The following is a 19,027-nucleotide window of genomic DNA, read 5'->3' as shown; positions in this document are numbered from 1 at the left end:
GAAAAAGAAAAAGAAAAAGAAAGAGAAGGGGATGGGGGCTGAAAACGTAGTCAGTGTAAAGGGCCTGAGTTTAATTCCAAATATCACAGAGGAGGGGGATTATTAGAACATCTAAAATAAGTAGAGATAAAAGAGCACGTTTCATCTGACATTATTTCTTTTCTTGGGGGCAGAACCGGGGATTGAACTCAGGCCCTTGTACTTGCCAGGGAAACACTCATTCCACTGAGCCATCTCCCTGGCCCCTGACATCATTTCTGACAGCAATAGATATATACTTTATTTTATTTTAGATCTAACACTTGTAAACAACAGAAAGCTGGTTCTCCTGGGCTCAAATATTGACTTTTGTTAGACTGAGTATTCCACCTATTTCATCCATTTAAATGTGCTCAGGTTACATATACTGTTGTTCTTAGTGATTAGTCTTTAACTAATCAACAATCCTAGATAACAGAATATACACTTTTACTTTTCTGTTTATACCCACCTCATGTTCAGACCTTTTCTGTATTTGTTCCAAACAGACCCTTATATATTCACATTCAGCAAAACATCTTTCTTTGTTTTCTTTGCTAACTAATAGTCTTGAATTGTATTTCCTGCATTTATTATTCTGCTCCCTGGAAAAAGCATAAGCATTTAATAATACCTGCAGGGAGAATCTAAGTATCTGCATATTTGAAAATACTTTCTATTTTGACATAAATTCAAAGTAAAAAACAAAAAACATTTCTCATAATTTTGAAGATTTAGTCCACTTTCTTTTTATCTGTAACCCTCTAACAAGAATCTTGTAGTCAATTTGCCTCTCATTTCTTTATTTTTCACCAGAGGAGGAGGTCTGTGATTTTTTTTTTTTAAATCTCTAGTGCATGTTCTGAAATTTCACGTTCTGAAGAAATTTCAAGGGCTGAGGAGGATAGCTCAGTAGAATAAGTGCTTGCTTGGCAAGAGCAGGGTCCTGAGTTCAATCCCTGTTACCGTTAAAAAAAAAAAAAAGAAATTTCATGTTCTGACGATCCTGCTTAACACTATCTTCCTCTAATTCTGAAAAATGATTGTATATTTAAAAAAATTTTTTCCAACTATTACCTCTTTCTGGAAATACTGCTAGATATTTATAACTGATAGTTGTCTCCACATTTAAATTTACTTTCTCTTAGCCAGGAGTGGTGGTACATGCCTATAATGCCAGTACTTGGGAGGGTAAGGCAGGAGGATCATTGTGAGTAGTCTCTATAGTGAGTATAAGGCCAGTCAAAACTACACAGTAAGACTCTGTCTCAAAACATACACATACAAACAAACAAATATAACACTTTTTGCGGGGGGGGGGGGGGCAGAACTGGGGATTGAACTCAGGCCCTTGTGCTTACCAGACAAGCACTTATCCTACTGAGCCATCTCCCCAGCCCACAAATATAACACTTTCCATTTATCTATTTACACTATATTCTGGGAAAAATTCACTTTTTCTGTCCATGTACTATTTTTAAAGTTATCAGTTAGCTAGGCTCAGCACTTGGGAGGCTGAGGCAGGAGGATCACTGTAAAATAGAGACCAGCCTGGGCTACATAGTGCGTTTAAGGACAGCCTGAACTAGCATGACCTTGTAACAAAAGAAGGGGAGGGGAGGGGAAAAGGAGGGAAGCACTAGTTGTCACGAGATTTCAGGTTGATTTTTACAGATGTAACAATATATGCTTGTATTTCTATCACATCATACAATACTCATTCTAAAACTCTATTCTGCTTTTTAACTGTCCCTTCAAGTTCAACTGAGTTTAATGTTTACTGATTCAATTTAAAGCACTTTGCGTCTATCTTTCACTTTTTGGTGTCCCTTAATTTTTTTTGGTTATTTTATGGTTTTGTGTTCACCCTTATATTCGAAATTTTATTAGAACATCTTTAAACATTTGCATCTGATTGTAGCTGGGATAAAGATACATGAGCTGGGGATGCAGCTCAGTACGAAGACCCTAGATTCAACCCTCAGTGTACCATGAAAACAAGCGAGGGGGAGGGGAGGAAAGAAGAGGGGGAGAGAGAGCGAGGAAGACCTTTTTTTTTTGTATCACCATGAATAAAAAGTGTGATGCTTCTTAACAATTCAAAAATTGTATTTACTTACTACTGTCCTTGGAAACATTTTTAATACTTTGTGAGGCAGGGCACCTCCTATGATCTATCTAGCATTTCTACTCCTAATGCAATTCTTGCATACCTACTTTAGGAGATTTGTATATAGAGTGACAGTTTAGATCTAAAATACTGTCCAAAAATCTCATGTACTCACAAATTGGGCTTTTAGAAGGTGACTGAATCATGAGGGCTCTAATTTTTTCAGTGGATTTAACGATGTTAAGATCATAATTTGGGCTGGGGAGATAGCTCAGTGTCATTAAGTGCGTGCCTGGCAAGTGCAAGGTTCCAAGTTCAATCCTTACCACAAAAACAAAAGAGACCATAATTTGATGGTATTTTGGGAGAAAAATGAAACTAAGAAGGAGGGGTCTACTTGAAGGAAGTGGATCATGGGAAAAAACCCTGGGGGCCTTATTTTCTTCTTGGCCTCTTCATCTCTGGCTCTTTTCCTACCTCTTGCTTCCTGGCTGCCACTGAAATAAGTCCTTCTGTCATGACACTGTTGCTTCACTATAGGCCTAGAAAATAAGGGATTCAGCCTACAATGAACTGAAATCTCTGGAACTATGAGCCAAAATATATTTTTCTCTTGAAGTTGTTTTTCTCAGGTGTTTGATTACAGCAATGAAAAGCTAACACACAAAGGTTTATAATAGTACTCTTCATAAGTGGTACAATACTTCATAAGTGGTAAAAAAGTACTCTTCTTAAGTGGTTAATATAGCTATTAACCAACAGCAGATGGAAACAAACTCATTAAATCATAGTAAAAGTAAATGAACTGTTGCCACCAACATTAAAAACAATGTTTTATAAACAAAGTCCAAGAATACACTTAAATGAAAATGGGGCAAACCCCAAATCTATTGTTCAAGAATCTATTCATAGTTGGCCAGATATGGTGATGCAAACCTGTAATCCCAGTACTTGGAATGCTGAGACAGGAGGACTGCAATGAGTTTAAGGTCAGCCTGACTACATAAGTGAGCTCAAGGCCATCTTGCACTACACATGGTAAGATCTTGTCTCAAAAAAGTAAAAAATAAATTAAAAAGTAAGAATATATTCACTTAGTAAAAAGCTAATGAACAACAATAACAAGTTTCCAAGTTTGTAGTCTAGTAATGGAGGAAGGGAGAAAGCTTTCAAGATAGATCAATGTTCTACCTTAATCTAGGTAAAAGGAACATGTGTTTATTTAACCTTTTACCTAGTTTTATACGTCCTGACTGTATGACACAGTTCATCACAAAACATGAAGAATCTATAGCAGGTACTCAAGCTGTAAATTTATATACTATTATTACCTTCCCTATGCTATTTCACAGCTATATGGTAGCCATGTATTATTTAGTAATTATAAATAACATGAAAGCCTTAAGTGTTACTGAACATAGGTCAGACATAGGATTATTTTCTTATATGGAATACAGAATGATGATTTTAATATCACTTCTGTATTAATCTGCTCAGCATACCATATAACAAAACAATGTAAGTTGGAGGCTTAAACAGAAGCTTATTATTCTCTCAAGGCTCTGGGATTAAAATCTAAGATCAGGCTGCCACTATGACTGGTGTCTGAAGAGAAGTCTCTTTCTGGCTTGCAGACAACCACCTTCTCATTGCACCTCTTCATGGTGTAGACTAAGCTTTTAGATACTTCCACTTCTGAGGACCCCATCTTAATGTTCTCACTTAACCTTTATTATTTCCTCAGAGGTCATATCCCGACATACAACACTGAGGAATTTACCATATGGGTTAGGCAGATTAACAGTAACACTTTCCTAACTCAAGGTTACTACTACTCCTTTGATTATAAACATCCAAGACATGCAAAACAGGTATCTCACACTAATAAGACATTATTTTTCTGGAATAAAATGTCTGATCTCAGGAAACAACTAAAGAGGAACACACTCAGAATTGTATTCCTCTGCGAGGGTAAGGGCCAACATCCACTGAGGACAGGACTAGAAGCTGAAATAAAGTCAGACATTCTTTCATAAGAAACATAAAAATCTTAATTGCTTTACAGGATAAAGAAAGATCAGGAATAGAGAAGAGATATCTTATTTCTAAAATCTCCCCATTTCTTTACAGTTATGAACTGCAGAATGCAATTTTCAGTGATCAGCACAGTCCACAAAGTCTTAAACCATAAAGTAGTTGAATTTAGATAAATCACTTTAGTCTCTTTAAATTTCATTTTTCAATTTTAAGTTAAATGCACTATAAAACCTACTAGGAGAGCCTGAATAAACTGCAGTGGTTTTTGTGTATGCATATATTGGTATACTTACAAAATACCTACATTTTTGATGTTAAAAATTACAAATCTACCAAAAGAAGAAAATTTAAGTAGTACTATAATCAACTAACCTTCTTCTGTTGCGTGCAGGTGTGTTGCATCGTTCCCCTGAGAAGTGATGTTGGCTTGGTCGAACTGAAGGGGGCTGCCTATTTGATGTCATCTCCCATGGTCGCATGGGTGGTGAGGGAGCTGGTGAGGCGGATGTATAATCAAAGACTGAATGAGAAAGGCGCTGTCTCTTAGGACTTGGACTATCTTCACTCTGCCAATGCAACCAAATACAACTAAGTAAGACCTTGTAAGGATTTCACATTACTGCATGCCCATAGGTGCTTCTATTTACCCTAAAACTGTAAAGGTGGGTATAACATGCATTATCAATCCAAATTAAAAACCTTTTAAAAAAATACTGGAGTAGTAGCAGATAGAAAGAGAGCCACAGTATTATTCTCATAAGAAAAATTAACTGTTTTTGAAAATCATCATAAGGCCAGGAATTTAGTACAGTAATGCAGTGCCTACCTGGCAAGCATGCATGAGGTCCTGAGTTCAAGTCCACGGAAGGGGAGAATCATAATAAAATGTCAGGAAAAAACAAATAAGGTATACAATAGTGCAATAAACTTTTATGTAATATTTGACCTCTTTGAAATCCTGATGTAACTAGCCATGAGATGAGCAGCTTTGCCCTACCAATGTTACTAGCCATGATGTGCTGCCCTTGCCACAGGTCCAAAAGCAATGAGACCAACCAAAAATGAACTAAAACCTCTGAGGCAAACTAAACCTCTCTTTATCGGAAGAAACAAACACAAAATGAATCCATCTGAAAAACTCCTTTATGCTATATTACAATTATCAGTCATGCAAGGATTAATGGCTTAGGAGGCAAATGTCCTCCTGAGAAGTCCTCAACTTGATTCTAAATTACACTTCCCTCTCACCTTATTTTTGTTTAGGCTATTACATTTATGTTCCTTAATAATGGTTACATGACTAAAACAAGATTTACATGGGGCCAGTGAGATAGCTCAGCAGACTAAAGTGCCTGCTTAGGCAAACTTAGGCAAGCGCAGGAATCACGGTTCAATCGCCAGTACCACATGGCACACCAGCCCTCCCCCCAGTGCAAGCTGGGCCAGCCACAGAGTCTGGGCACAGGGGTATATGCTTGTAATCCCAGCACTTGGGAGGCTGAAAAACAGGAAGATCACTTTAAGTCTGAGCTACATAGTGAGACCGTGCAACAACCAAATACATTAAAATAAATAAGATTTGTATAAAACAGATAAATTAACTGACCTAGACCATCAGTCCCTAATTAGAAAGTCATTGTCTATTAGAAGTACTGTCAAGTTTTCAAGGGTTACAGTATGTACTTGCTAGCTATAAAACTGATATAATTATTTAATTATATCAGTAAGTCTCTAGGATTCTCCACCCACCTGAATGTCCAATCCAATTGAGTCTCACTGAAATGTCAAAATGACAGAAAATTTGGTAAGAATGTTTTCTAATAGGTCTCTTCTATTTCTAACCTACACTTATAAATTCTAATTATTTGGGCATAAGAGTATTTTTGATTGCCAAATAATTGATACTTGATATAAGCACAAAAACTGTATCATAACACTAGTAAAAGAACATAGTATATGGTGCTACCTACTATAATGTTAAATTTAGATAATCATATAGCTACGCAAGGTAGCTGTAGTAATCCTACTACTTTGGGAAGCTAAGGTACTAAGAAAAAAAATTCAAGCCCAGCCTGGGTAGTTTAGTGGGTTAAAAACCCCCTGCCCCAAAATTTCAAATAAGGGGATGGTGTTAAAAGCACATAGCTTGATATGAAGGCTCTGGGTTCAATCTCAACTACAACCACAAAAGTAAGAGGGGTGAGGAATTGATTTTCTCTATGTAATTTCATGCATGACTAAACAAAAGATTTAAAAAGCACTGGGGATATAGCTCACTGTTAAGGCCCTAGGTTAAATCCCCAGTGCAGCAAAAATGAAGCAAACTTTCTTCTCTTCTTTTTTTTTCTTTTTGCAGAGCCAGGGATTGAATTCAGGATGAACTATCTATTCCCCTAGCCCCGCAAACTTCTAAATAGTTACATTCGTTCATTCCAAAAAACATGTCCTTTTCTTTATAATTAAAATAGAAAATAAGATTCAAAGCCACAAATGAAAGCATGCTTTTTATACTTCTCCCTACCAACACACTAATTTATGTTCTTTTAATAATGCTTAATAACATACTATTTTTACCTCTTGATTTTAAAACTTGCTTACAAAAACAAGTTCCTATATTCTGTAACCCCAAAATTCAGACATTCTGAATCTTTAAAAAGGAGAACAGAAAGACCTGACAAACTCATAAACTATACATGAGCACCAGAAACAAGCTATCTCATCAACTGATAAAACTAATTTGACTACCACTGACTCTTGAAAGTAAAAGGTTAACTAGTCATGATACTTTAGCTTTCATTGGTGACCCACAATGCAGATACTATAATGCAGAGCCTGATGCAATTTACTATATGGATCTTTCAATTCTAAAAATCGTAACTAAAATGGAGGCAAATAACACAGATTCACATGTTAAAGGTCAAATAAAATGAGAAAGCATGTACACTATAAAGTTTTATGTATTTTCAGTGATACTCCTCTTCATGTTGTCATGGTTTTGCATGGGTGAAAAAGAAAAGGCTAAGAGTAAAAGAAGTAAGCTATTCATTAGTGTTCCAGTAGTCTTTCTTAAAGCTAGAGAAAACCAAGATGGATACTTAAAGACAGGAAAACATGAAAAGTTAGTCTGCTATATGTAGGAGGTTTCATCACATTCATCTATTTTAGTACACTGTAAGGAACACCAAAAGATCAGTTTAAGGCTGGGAGATAGCTCAGCAGTTTAAGTGCCTGCCTGGCAAGCACAGAGACCAAGGTTCAATCCCTGGTGCTGCATGCTGTGCTGGCCCCAGGCTGAGCCAGCCACCAAAATGGAAACAGGGTATGGTGGTGTACGCCTGTAATCTCAGCACTGGGGTGGCTGAAACAGGAGGATCACTACGAGTTCGGCTGCGTAGCAAGACCAGGTAAGTAAATAATTAAAAAGAAAAAGAAATCCTCAGTTTCCAGAAAACTGCAGAGAAATAAGCTACAAGAAACAAGATTATCATGAGACTTCCCATGTAAACAAAGGATACTAAAAATGCTTGGAAGGAAAAATACAACGATGAAAACTTTATACTCCAACTAAACTCCACCTAGTGTGAGGTCAAATGTACAAACATCATCATAAAAACTTTAAAAATTTTTATTTTCACAATTTAGAAAACTTTTATTCAATTAATTTTATTTATTTAGGTATTTTGAGATAAGGTCTCATGTAGTTCAGGTGGCCTAGAACTCACTATGTAGCATAGGCTGGTCTTGAACATTTTTTTTTTTTTTTTTTTTAGTACAGGGTCTACTGGGTCTCACTACACAGATCGGACTTGTAGTGATCCTCCTGTTTTCAGCCTCCCAACTGTTGGGATTACAGGCAGAAACACCCTAAAACATGCCCTGGGGGCAGAGCCAGCACAACAAGCTGGGGATCGAACACGGGTCCCTGCACCTGCCTACACAGGCAGGCGCATTAGTCTGCTTGAGCTATCAGGCCAACCCTGGTCTTGGAACTTTTCAATGATTGTCCTCCCTCTGCTTCCTGAGTGCTAGGATCACAGGGGAACTTCACTACACCCCACCTTAACTGGTTTTATATGTATGCTTGCAAGTCCTTCCCTCTCCTAATTTAAAGAGGTACACATAATCCCCCAACAGAGGTAAAAATAACTCAAAAGTATAATGAAAAAAAATCCCAGGAATGGCAATAGAGCAACACTGAAGAGCAATTATTCCAAATTGGAAGTCAGAAAAATGACCTAAATAAAGTATTGGTCGTGAACTTGGGAGAGTTTAGTACAATTTAAGTACACAGCTGTTTAGTCATAAAGAATATAAAAACCGATCACAATCCAGGAAAATAAAAAAGGCAAATCTTCTTAACCTTCTAAAACATTCTGATTGGAACAGGCAGTCTCTGTGGGCCAAACATATTCCTGGTTCTGCAATGGATAATGTACAGATATCTCTTATGCTATAAAGAATGCTTGTAAATGTTTGCTGGTTTTCAATAATTAAACTTAGGGCGAGGCAAGAAAGATCAAGATTGTAATATAGGATAGAGCATTAAGTATCGTAAACTTTGATATGATAAAAACAACTCTTAAAAACTCATTTTGCAGTTAAAAAAAAAAAAAAACCCACTGTAAAGTCACTCAGTGTCCAGAAATAATGGCTTGCAATACACTGTACTTAGAAAACAAGAATCATTATCAAGGACCCCAAAACAAGAAGGAAAACTAAAAACCAGTTGCCCTTGCAGCAGCAGCATTATCATCATCATTTGTAGTACTGAGAATTGAAAGATCTTTGCATTGAGCTACTTCCACCAGTCCATCCTAGAGACTGAACTCAGTCTTGCAAAGGCATCTAGTTGGGTTTAACTTGTGATCCTCCTATAACCCTCCAGAATGCTAGAATTACATGCATGTACTACTATGTCTAGTTCAGAGTTTTCAGATGTTCTCAGGAAGAATAAAAGACATCACTTGAAACTTCTGCACAAAGTTGAAACTTCCAAAGTGGTGTTATTTACAATAAGCAGAAGACTAGAAAAAGTCATACCACTGGTATAGTCAACAAGGACATTTGTCTGGATTTGACGTATTTCTCCCATGGCAATACAAACACAGGTCCACTCTTTACACCATGTTTGTCAAGACTATTAATACCCATGCTGTCTGTAATCTCTAAGCTTAAAAGTGAACTCATCCAAGAACTATGTTACCACTAGAACTTTTTTTGAAGGGGGGGATCTTTTTGAGGGTTTTACTATGCAGTTCAGGCTGGCCTTGAACTCTCAGTGATCCTCTTGCCTTAAGTCTCCTGAGTGCTGGTATTATAGGTGTACACCACCACATTCACTACTAGCAGTCTTTATAGTAGGCACAAAATTGAATTTGTAGGGATACTCCCATTACCTAGGCTCAATGATTCTTATACTTCTGCATGCCTCAGATAGCAGAACATTAGCTTTACTCCCCAGTTATAAACTCAGAAGAAAGCATGGGAGACTAGGGACCAAGAATTAGAGTTTCTGATATGATCCCTCCCAGGTGATGCCTGGTGGTGCTGGTCCGAGGTCAAACTGTAAGAACCACTGAGTTAAGAGATAAGAGATTCACTTAGAAAAAAACCTTAAGGCTAAATTGCCATAAAAGAACATACATTTTCAATTCTCAAGAGGAAAATTCTTACCTTTCTCTCCTTGTTGAGTCTGTCCCAGTGGGCTGTTTTCAAGCTGACAACTTAAATTCATAAGATACTCATTCCCATCTGGTATAAGTACTGTCTCTACTGGTACAGTATATTGTGTAGATATTATAGTACAGAACACTGGTACAAATCAGAAACCAAGGGACCAAAGAAAGGTAGGTATATAAGTTGCACATATAGCGTTAGTGACTGTAGAGCCATATTTCTGTTAATACCCAACTATTTTATAACTAAAACATCAATATTATAAGTGAAAATCACCTGTAAGAAGACATAAGAGGGGCCAGGGAGATGGCTCAGTGGAATAAGCGCTTCCCTGGCAAGCACAAGGGCCTTAGTTCAATCCCCGGTTCCACCCAAAAAAAAAAAAAAAAAAGACTTAAGAATGCATTCTACAATTTCAGAAGTATTATAATAAAAACATACACTGCCTCAAAATACTACCCCCTCACTTGGAACACAGTTATCAAATTTTTCTTGCCATTTTTCAAAGCAGTTCTGGAAGTCCTCTTTCAGGTCTTCATAAGTTGATCAAAAATACAGTGAATGCTGCTGCCAAGTGCCATCCATCAGAAAGCAAAGCTCATAAAAATGTGATTAAAAAAATAAATAAATGAATAAATAAAAAATAAAAATGTGATAAACCTGGTGTGGTGGCATTGGCCTGTAATCCCAGCCCTCAGGAATCTAAGGTAGGAGGACTGCTGCAAGTTTTGAGTCAGCCTGGGCTACGTGAGCTCAAGGCCAGCCTGAACTGCATAAGAGACACTGTCTTGAAAAGAAAAAAAAAACCAAACAAATGTGATAGTGTGTCTTCATATGTCTTATTCACCCCTGGCTCTTCTTTCTAGCCAAAATGGTCATAAAAGGTAAACTTATTCTTCTTTGGTCTTCTTGAGACAGGGTCTTGCTAAGCAGTTCAGGTTGGCCTTGAGCTCATGTTGTAGCCCTGGTTAGTCTAGAACTTGCAATAATCCTCCTGCCTCAGCCTCCTGAGTGCTGGGATTACAGGTGTACACCATTACCCCTGGCAAAGGGTAAACAGTTTGAATTGATTTGGGAAAAGCAGACAGACATAGCCACACACAGTGGCACATGCCTATCATCCCAGCACTCAGGAGGCTGAGGCAAAAATATCTCAGCATATTCAAGCCCAGCTTGGGCTACAGAGTAAACTCAAGGCCAGCTTGAACTTCATAGCAAGATGCTGTCTCAAAAACAAAAACTAAATTTAAAAAACTTCACTCTTTCCATCTTGCAAGACGGTGGGCAAAAAACCTGAGAAGCAAGACACTAAAGAGAAGAAATCCAAAGCCAAGAAGGCTACTGCCAGTGTTACTGGTAAAAAGGGTAAGGTGAAGGCAAAAAAGTCCAAGAAGGGGCAGCCCCACTGCAGCCAAAAGCCTATCCTGGTTAGAGGAATTGGTAGATACTCTCGATCTGGTATGTATTCCAGAAATGCTTTGTACAAGAGAAAGTACATAGCTGAAAATCAAAGGCTGAGACGAAAAAGGAAAAAGTTCTTGCTACGATCACAAAACCAGTCGGTGGTGAAAATAATGATGGTACCCGGGAGGTTAAGCTTTGAAAAATGTCTAGATACTACCCCACTTAAGATATGCCTTGAAAGCTGTTAAACCCTTCAGTCAGCATGTGAGGAAACTTCGAGCTAGCATCACTCCCAGCACCATCTTGATCGTCCTCACTTGGCATCACAGAAGCAAGAGAGTGGTCTTCCAGAAGCAGTTGGCCAATGGCTTGCTACTTGTGACCAGGCCTCTCAGCCTTAATTGTGTTCCTCTAAGAAGAACACACCAGAAATTTATCATTGCCACCTCTGTGAAAATTTGTATCAGCAAAGTAAAAATCCCCAAACATATCACCGATGCTTACTTCAAGAAGAAATTGCAGAAACACAGACACCAGCAGGGTGAGATTTTCAACATAGAGAAAGAGATATCAGATTTCAAAGCAGTGTAAGGTGGATCAGAACGCAGTGGACTCACAGATTTTAGTAAAAATCAAAACTGTTCCTCATCTCTAGGGCTATCTGTGATCCATTTTTGCTGACAAATGGAATTTATTCTCATAAATTAGTGTTTTAAATTTCTTACTAAGAACCTAATTAAATAACTGATACATTTAAAAATATTTTTTTTAAACTTTGCTGCTACTTTTGGCAAGAATATTAAACCTATACATTTTCATTTTACAGTCTTTGAGGAACCATGTGTTTTTCTCTATGTACATAAACCTTCAAAACTGTTAATTAACTTTAGCAAATTTACAAATATAAGCCACCATGTCAGCTACTATTAAGATACCACAAACATCTCTGACATCAGCAACAGACCCAGACATGAAATTCAAAGTTCCCCACAATGTAGTTATTACCTTATGGAAGTATATTATGTTTAACCACAATTACTAGTTGGCTCCATACCTGTAAGTGTTTGTCAAAGCTCACAAGAGGGCAAGTTTTATTCTATGTTACTTAAGTCTTAATTTAATAATTAGCTAGGTGTGGTAATGCATATTCTTAATCCCAGCACATGGGAGGCTGAGGCAGGAGGATCACAAGGAGTTCAAAGAGTTCCAGGCCAGCCTGGGCTACCAAGGCCAGCCTAAACTACATAACAAGACCTTTTCTCAGAGGCCAGGGAGATAGCTCAGTAGAATAAGCACTTGTCTGGCAAGTGCAAGGGCCTGAATTCAACCCCCAGTTCTGCCCCCCGAAAAAAGACCTTTTCTCAAGAAAACCAAACATTATAGCAAGCAGTTACGATTCTAATTTTAAATATTCTTCACAGAGCTGCACATGTACTTACACTTTTGAAAGCATTTAATATACAAAGCCATCACTTCTACAGAATCATTAAAATATCAACTAAAAATACATCAAGAAAGTGTTAATAAAAAACTAGTGTATTTAATGAATAGCAATAAAAAAAAAACCCAACTATACAGCCACATGCAATAATATGGGTGGATCTCGAAAAGTACACAAACTACGTTGTAATTTGTTAAGTTTAGAGTCAGCAAAATCAAACACTATAGTAATAGATTGATATTGTATGTGGTAAAGCTATACACTGAGATACTAAACAAAACACAGGCTTTACCTGAGGCACAGGAAGAGACAGCAAGTGGATATAAAGTACAATGACATAAGTAGACTTCAAAAACACTGCTAGCTTTTAATAGTTTCTTAAACTGCTGCATTTGTTTCATATTTTGTAACTTGCATATTTAAAATATTTCATAATTCTAGGAAATAAAGCATACAAAATTTAAAACAACTACAAGTCTAGGGTTACTACAATATTAAAAAAAAAAAGCAAACAAAGCAGAAGCAAAATTTTAAAAACTTTAACAGCCAAAGATAGTAAAAAATTTAGGAAAAGCAAAAAGGAGCTCAAAATAGAATGAGCTTTTTGTTCAGTAAGAACAATGGTGGCTAGAAACAGTAAGGACCCAGGCAAAGATCAAGCCTTTCTCCTCTACAATCTCAAGCCATACATCTAAACTGTTGATTGTAGCAGGGAGAGAAAAAAAAAAAAGCCAGTAATTTTTATACCTACAGTGCAGACTAAAGAGGAAGTGATATTCTCAGAAGAATGAGGAACTGTTAGATAAAAAAATAAAGATGACACTTTAAGGGGGGGGGGAATGAAAGAGGCAGGTGGATGTTCAACAAGGCTTATTCCAAAGGTAAGGAAAAAGACCCAAGTTGAGAAGAAGGTCCATAGAAGAAAGCCAAGAATAAGAAAGCATAGAGCATGAAAGAAGTAACTGTGGGCACAAGAGATGGCTGGGTAGGTTATCCCTTTCAAGGTAACCAAGGTTTTAAAGGATGAAAAGCAGAGATAAAACTAACAACTTTGGTATCAGAACTAGTTGAGCTACTACTATTTCAAAGGACTGTGAGAAACATTTATTTTATGCAGGAGTGGTAGGGCAGTAATTAAGCAAAGAAAATTTCTACAGTCATCCTTAGGAGGAAACTATCTCTAGGCCATTTTCTCAATTTAAAAAAGAATGACTTATTAAATTAGCACTACATACTTTTCACTTCTCAGCAGGAACCCAGGGCTAAGGATGTAAAACCTGGGTTCAGCTGCAGCACCAAAAAATGTAAAACCAAACCAACAAGTAAACAAAACATCCCAATGCAGATGGCTGTAACTTTATTGTTTTATTTTCAAAACATGCGTTTAAATCTGTTGAGTTTCACTGACAGCTATTGTTTAAAGTTTATACTGAATCAATGCTGAAAGGAAGAAAATATGGAGAATACAGAAAATGTAAAATGCCCTTACGGGGGGGGGGGGATTAAAAAAAAAAATGCCCTTACTGGTGGCAGCAATAAGGATCGTAATTTATTCCTTAGCTACAGTCCATCTACTAAATATCTAACAACTGTACATGACGCTGTAATCAAAATGGTAGTCAATATACCATTCAATTCAATACAGATAACTGGGCTGGGGAATATCTTGGTGGTCTAATCATCTGCCTAGTAAGCACAAGGACCTGGGTTTTAGCCCGTTACTGCATGCCATGCTGGCCACCAAAATTGGGCATGGTGGCACACACCTGTAATCCCAGTGCTGGCAAGGCAGAGACAGGAGGATCACTACGGAGTCCAAGCTGTGTAGTAATACCATGTACCAAAATAAATAAGTAAATAAACAAATGATTAAAAAATTTAAAACTACAGATAATTTTCTCAACACACTATACTGTTTATATAAATATCTGCTGATATCTGAATGTAGTATAAGAGAGAAGATAACAGTAAAAGCTAGATTTGATATACAGATGGATGTCCATTTTGTATCTGTGTATTCAAAGTGGTTAGGATAGATATATAGTTACATTCTCTTAATGAATAGAGGGATTTGCTCTAATGGTGTTTGTAGATAGGATATCATGTCCGCATCTTGTACAGCAATTAACCACTGAGAGGAATGTATGCAATGTGTTAATTATTGAAACTGTCCTACCAATTTGATATGAAACTGTCTCATTGCTATTTATCAATAAAATTATGGAAAAAAATAAAAATAAAAAAAAGATAGATTTGAGTCTGCTCCTCTAGTAACTAGACACAAGTTGTACATCTCAGCTTTTTAAAACCTATTTCCTCATCTAGAAACTCAATGGGCAGTTTACTGTGAGTTAAAAGCAAAAAGACTTATTATATGAAAAGCAGAGAACCCAGTACAAATTTCAGCAAGGAATATTAGATTAAAGGGCCATGGACTGCCTATACAGCTATCCCCAGAAATTCCACATCCTCAATGTAATATGTTGTTGGCATTTCTCTTTCAAATTAATTCCTTGCCCCAACCTGCCATCCAATACAAAATAATAAACTGCCTCTATCCAGAAGTCTCAGATTTGGTTATCAACTGTCTTACTATCTCAGGTTTACATATGCACAAATAACATGCTTTAGCCCACAAAATTTCCTTCCAGAAGCAATTCTATATTTTGGTTTCTTTTGTGGTAATAATACTGACTTCTTTTACTAAAAAGATGTTTCTCTAGAAGTATGGATTGAAAGTGTAATAGCCAATGATTCATGTGAAGAAACAGTAATAATCTTCCTAATAACAGGTTTAATCTGTGTATATCTTTTCTTGTTTACATTTTACAGTTTTTTTTAAAAAAAACTTACATTTTTCCCTATAGGTACCAAAAGACACAAAAGGCAAATAATCGTATTTTCTCTCATGAAATGAAAACTTTGGGCACTAACCAAGTAGTGATATCTTACATATATTTGATATATCTTTATCTTCTACCCTCCTAACAGACTTAGCTTATTAAGACAAGTGATTAAGATAAAAAAAATAAGAATATTAAGTAGTCAAATAATTAACAATAGCTCAAGAGAAGACAAACATTCTTCAGAAAAGCTGGCTGAAAGTTATATTGAAGATGTCCTCTAAGAAGAATACTTATTCTAATGTACAGTAGAAAACAAGAAGATACCAAGAATTGTTTCAAGCCTTCCTAGAAACAAACTAGAATGCATCTGTGACGTTTAGCCCTGTGTAGGGAAAGGGTAAATATATAAGAACCTGGAAGAAAGCTTTGAAGTGAGCATCCTCTTGAACGGTAGTATTCTGATCACTTGGGAGGAGAGGGAACAGGCTCTGAAGTCTCACCCTTTCACAAATCACCTTGTTAGGATGGCCAGGTAGAGTTGTTGAATTGGCCCCGGGAGATATCTGGGAAAAAGAGGGAGAAGAAAAGGATAGTTCATGGCTAGCCACACCAATATGGAGAATCATGCCTATGAAGGACAGTCTGGATATTCTAGTTTTTGGTGATTCTGGTATCAGAGACTGGAAAGAATTTAAAAATTAACTGTAAGTATCAAAACAAAAGGATGGCAAATGTTGTTGCTGTTGGCAATGACTCTCTTACAAAAACTTTTTGAGGCAAAAGTACAGCTCAAGAATATCAATTCCTTCTTTTTCCCAAATATCTACTGGTACTTTTTCAATTGGTGTTAATTCTGAAATCCTAAAAGTGAGACTTTATATCAAGAAAACCTGAGTTAAAAGAAATCACACATTTTAAGGACAGGAGGGTAAGTGTTTGCCTGAATAAAATTATTTGTTACTCATTCTACTTTTAGTTAACCTTCCAAATGGCCATGCAAAGAAAGATGAGAAATACAATATTTTGGGAACAATTTGTATAACATACATATGACTGCATATCATATGGCATACAGCAATATCCGAAACACACACACACACACACAGCGCCAGCGATACAGCTCAGTGACATAGCCCCTGCCTGGCAAGCACAAGGTACTGAGTTCAATTCCTCATATACATACATACATACATACATACATACATACATACATACATACCCATCCATTCCAGCCCACCTCCCATGCTTAACGATAGGTATCTTTACTCAGTATAAACCTAATGACCTAAAAAATAAGATCATAAGCTCAAAAGTAATTGACTGCATCTTTAAATGTTTCACTTGATTGTGGATTAATCCCCCTTTAAGCTCATGGATAAACATATACTTAATATTTTAAAAACTTTGCACATAGCTGGGTCTAGTGACACATGCCTGTAATTCCAGCTGCTTGGAAGCTGAAGTAGGATGACTACAAATTCAGGGCCAGCCCAGGCAATTTAAAGAGCTTACCTCAAAAAACTAAAAGGGTTGGTAGAGTCCCTGGGTCCTACCCTTAGCACAAAATAAAATAAACCTTGCGAATCACCTATTCACTATATTGCTAAAGAGAAATTCTCCTTAAGAACTGAGGTTTACTGACTTATTTTTACACTAAATATGTGATTTAATACTGTCTTGTTTTTAAGTTTGTCTACTTCATTAAGTCTTTAGGTGTCTATTTGATAGCGATAGCAAGCACCAAACCAAAAAGAAAATCATGGCTTCCTACCTTCAAGAAGTATACGCTACCCAACCCCACACACAGAAAAGAGGAAACAAAAGTAAATCACTATACAACGTAAGTACTTTATTAATAGTAGGCACTATGCTCTATGGATGGATAACTGACAAGAGAGTATGGTGTATTAAGGAAACTGCAAAATGTCCAGTATGGCCAGACAGTCGAAGAGAAAACTGAAAAAAAGGTAATACTCTATCTACTTATTGAGAGGCACCAGGGACTGAACCCAGGGCCACCACAGTAAGCTACCCACACTTTCCAAAATTTTGAAGCAGTCTCAGTGAGCCACCAGATTGCTCAGGCTGAACTCAAACCTGTGATCCTCTTACCTCAGCCTCCCAAGTGTTAAACTATGCTATCATGCCTAGTTGAATGCTAATTACATTAGTATCTTTGCTGTAATTATTTTCCTTAATTCCCTTTATGACTGTGTCTGATTAGCCACAAGTCTGGTAAAGATACCTATGCCCACTGTTAAGAAAAATTACTTTTAAACATCCCCCTAGGAATCATAGCAAGACAGCTGAAGGCAGAATTTTAGCATGTGTTAGTTTTTAACAAAAATTTGTTATTTATTTTTTAAAGAGAATAGAAAATAGTAATTTAAAAGATTAGAAATACAGAATTTCACTAAACAAAATATGAATTTCACAGTATGTTATATTGCATACTGTTGTCTTCAACTTAGTTGTTCAGATTATCAGATATATGCATGCAAAGTTGGAAAAAGAAAAAATTATATGAAATTAAGATGAGACAGAGGGAAACAATGAAAAGACAAAAAAATTAAGCATTAATGTAAACTGAAACTTGTCTTTGTATTACAAACATGAATGTGCTGATATTTGCCATTATGAAGTAGCATATATGGCTAAATCAAGGAGTTTATTTACTAATTGCCTCCCATAAGCCAAGAGTTGTGTAAGGAAAGGAGATAGAAAGATAAAATGTGGATTTCACCTTAAGCTTATTCTAAAAAGAAAAAACAAAAGCCAGGCATGGTGTCACGTGCCTATAATCTAAACCGCTTCAAAAGGCTGAAGGAGGGCTGGGGAGATAGCTTCCTAGTACCACATGTCCTAATGGCACCAGAACCTTGCATGCCTGTAATCCCAGCACTGAGGAGGCTGAGACAGGAGGATCACTACAAGTCTGAGCTGTGTAGTGAGACCCTGTACCAAATGAATGAATGTATATATGGCTGAAGCAAAAAACTGTGAGTTAAAGAGACCAGACTGATCAGACCCTGTCTCCAAATAAAAATAAGACTGGGAAGGCAGTAGAGCTAGAATATCTGCATCTGCCTTGCATGAATATAGCTCTGGGTTCGATTCCATATACAGACAGCCTTAATTTTATTTAAATATTGTAACACAGGTAAAAATTTGGCACACAGGAAGGAGTCCTGGCTCCTAAGCGCAAGAGTAGAATTTCATAGAGAGAGGTATATTTCACATTCCTCACTCCTCAATCTAGGGAATGCTTTTAACAATTTTATAGCAACTGTCTTGAAATGGTCCGGTCCTTTATGCAAGTTTAATAATCTTTCTGCAATCCTCTTATACTTTTAATTTGCCCAGTAACTTCTCTCGTCAGTTTTACTAAGGCCCTTTGCCTTCAATGATCATACCCAGTCTTACAAGCCCCTACACAAACAGCTGCCTGGGAAAACAGATCTCAAGGGATCAGATGTCCTCTCAATAAAAACCTAG

The 19,027-nt window shown here is 36.9% G+C and overlaps 1 protein-coding gene across 10 annotated transcripts in view; it reads right to left on the bottom strand.

Moving 5' to 3' along the window:
* Rnf38 (ring finger protein 38) overlaps nt 1-19,027 on the bottom strand; it is a 147,568-nt gene that overhangs the window by 39,191 nt on the left and 89,350 nt on the right. For 4 of the 10 annotated variants that reach the window (XM_023715928.1, XM_023715923.1, XM_023715926.1 and 1 more), the window contains 2 exons: nt 15,946-16,095; nt 4,538-4,731 (listed from right to left, as the gene is read on the bottom strand). In XM_023715928.1, the coding sequence (XP_023571696.1) occupies nt 4,538-4,644 (107 nt within the window). In that variant the 5' untranslated portion in view covers nt 4,645-4,731; nt 15,946-16,095. Of the gene's footprint in view, nt 1-4,537; nt 4,732-12,978; nt 13,001-15,945; nt 16,096-19,027 lie in introns of those variants that run through there. The other 6 variants (XM_023715929.1, XM_023715927.1, XM_004631842.2 and 3 more) reach the window with 3 other exon arrangements.

This window comes from Octodon degus, unplaced genomic scaffold (genome assembly GCF_000260255.1).
Source record: "Octodon degus isolate 3935 unplaced genomic scaffold, OctDeg1.0 scaffold00045, whole genome shotgun sequence".
Lineage (NCBI taxonomy): Eukaryota > Metazoa > Chordata > Mammalia > Rodentia > Octodontidae > Octodon > Octodon degus.
This window is presented reverse-complemented; position numbering and strand designations above follow the sequence as displayed.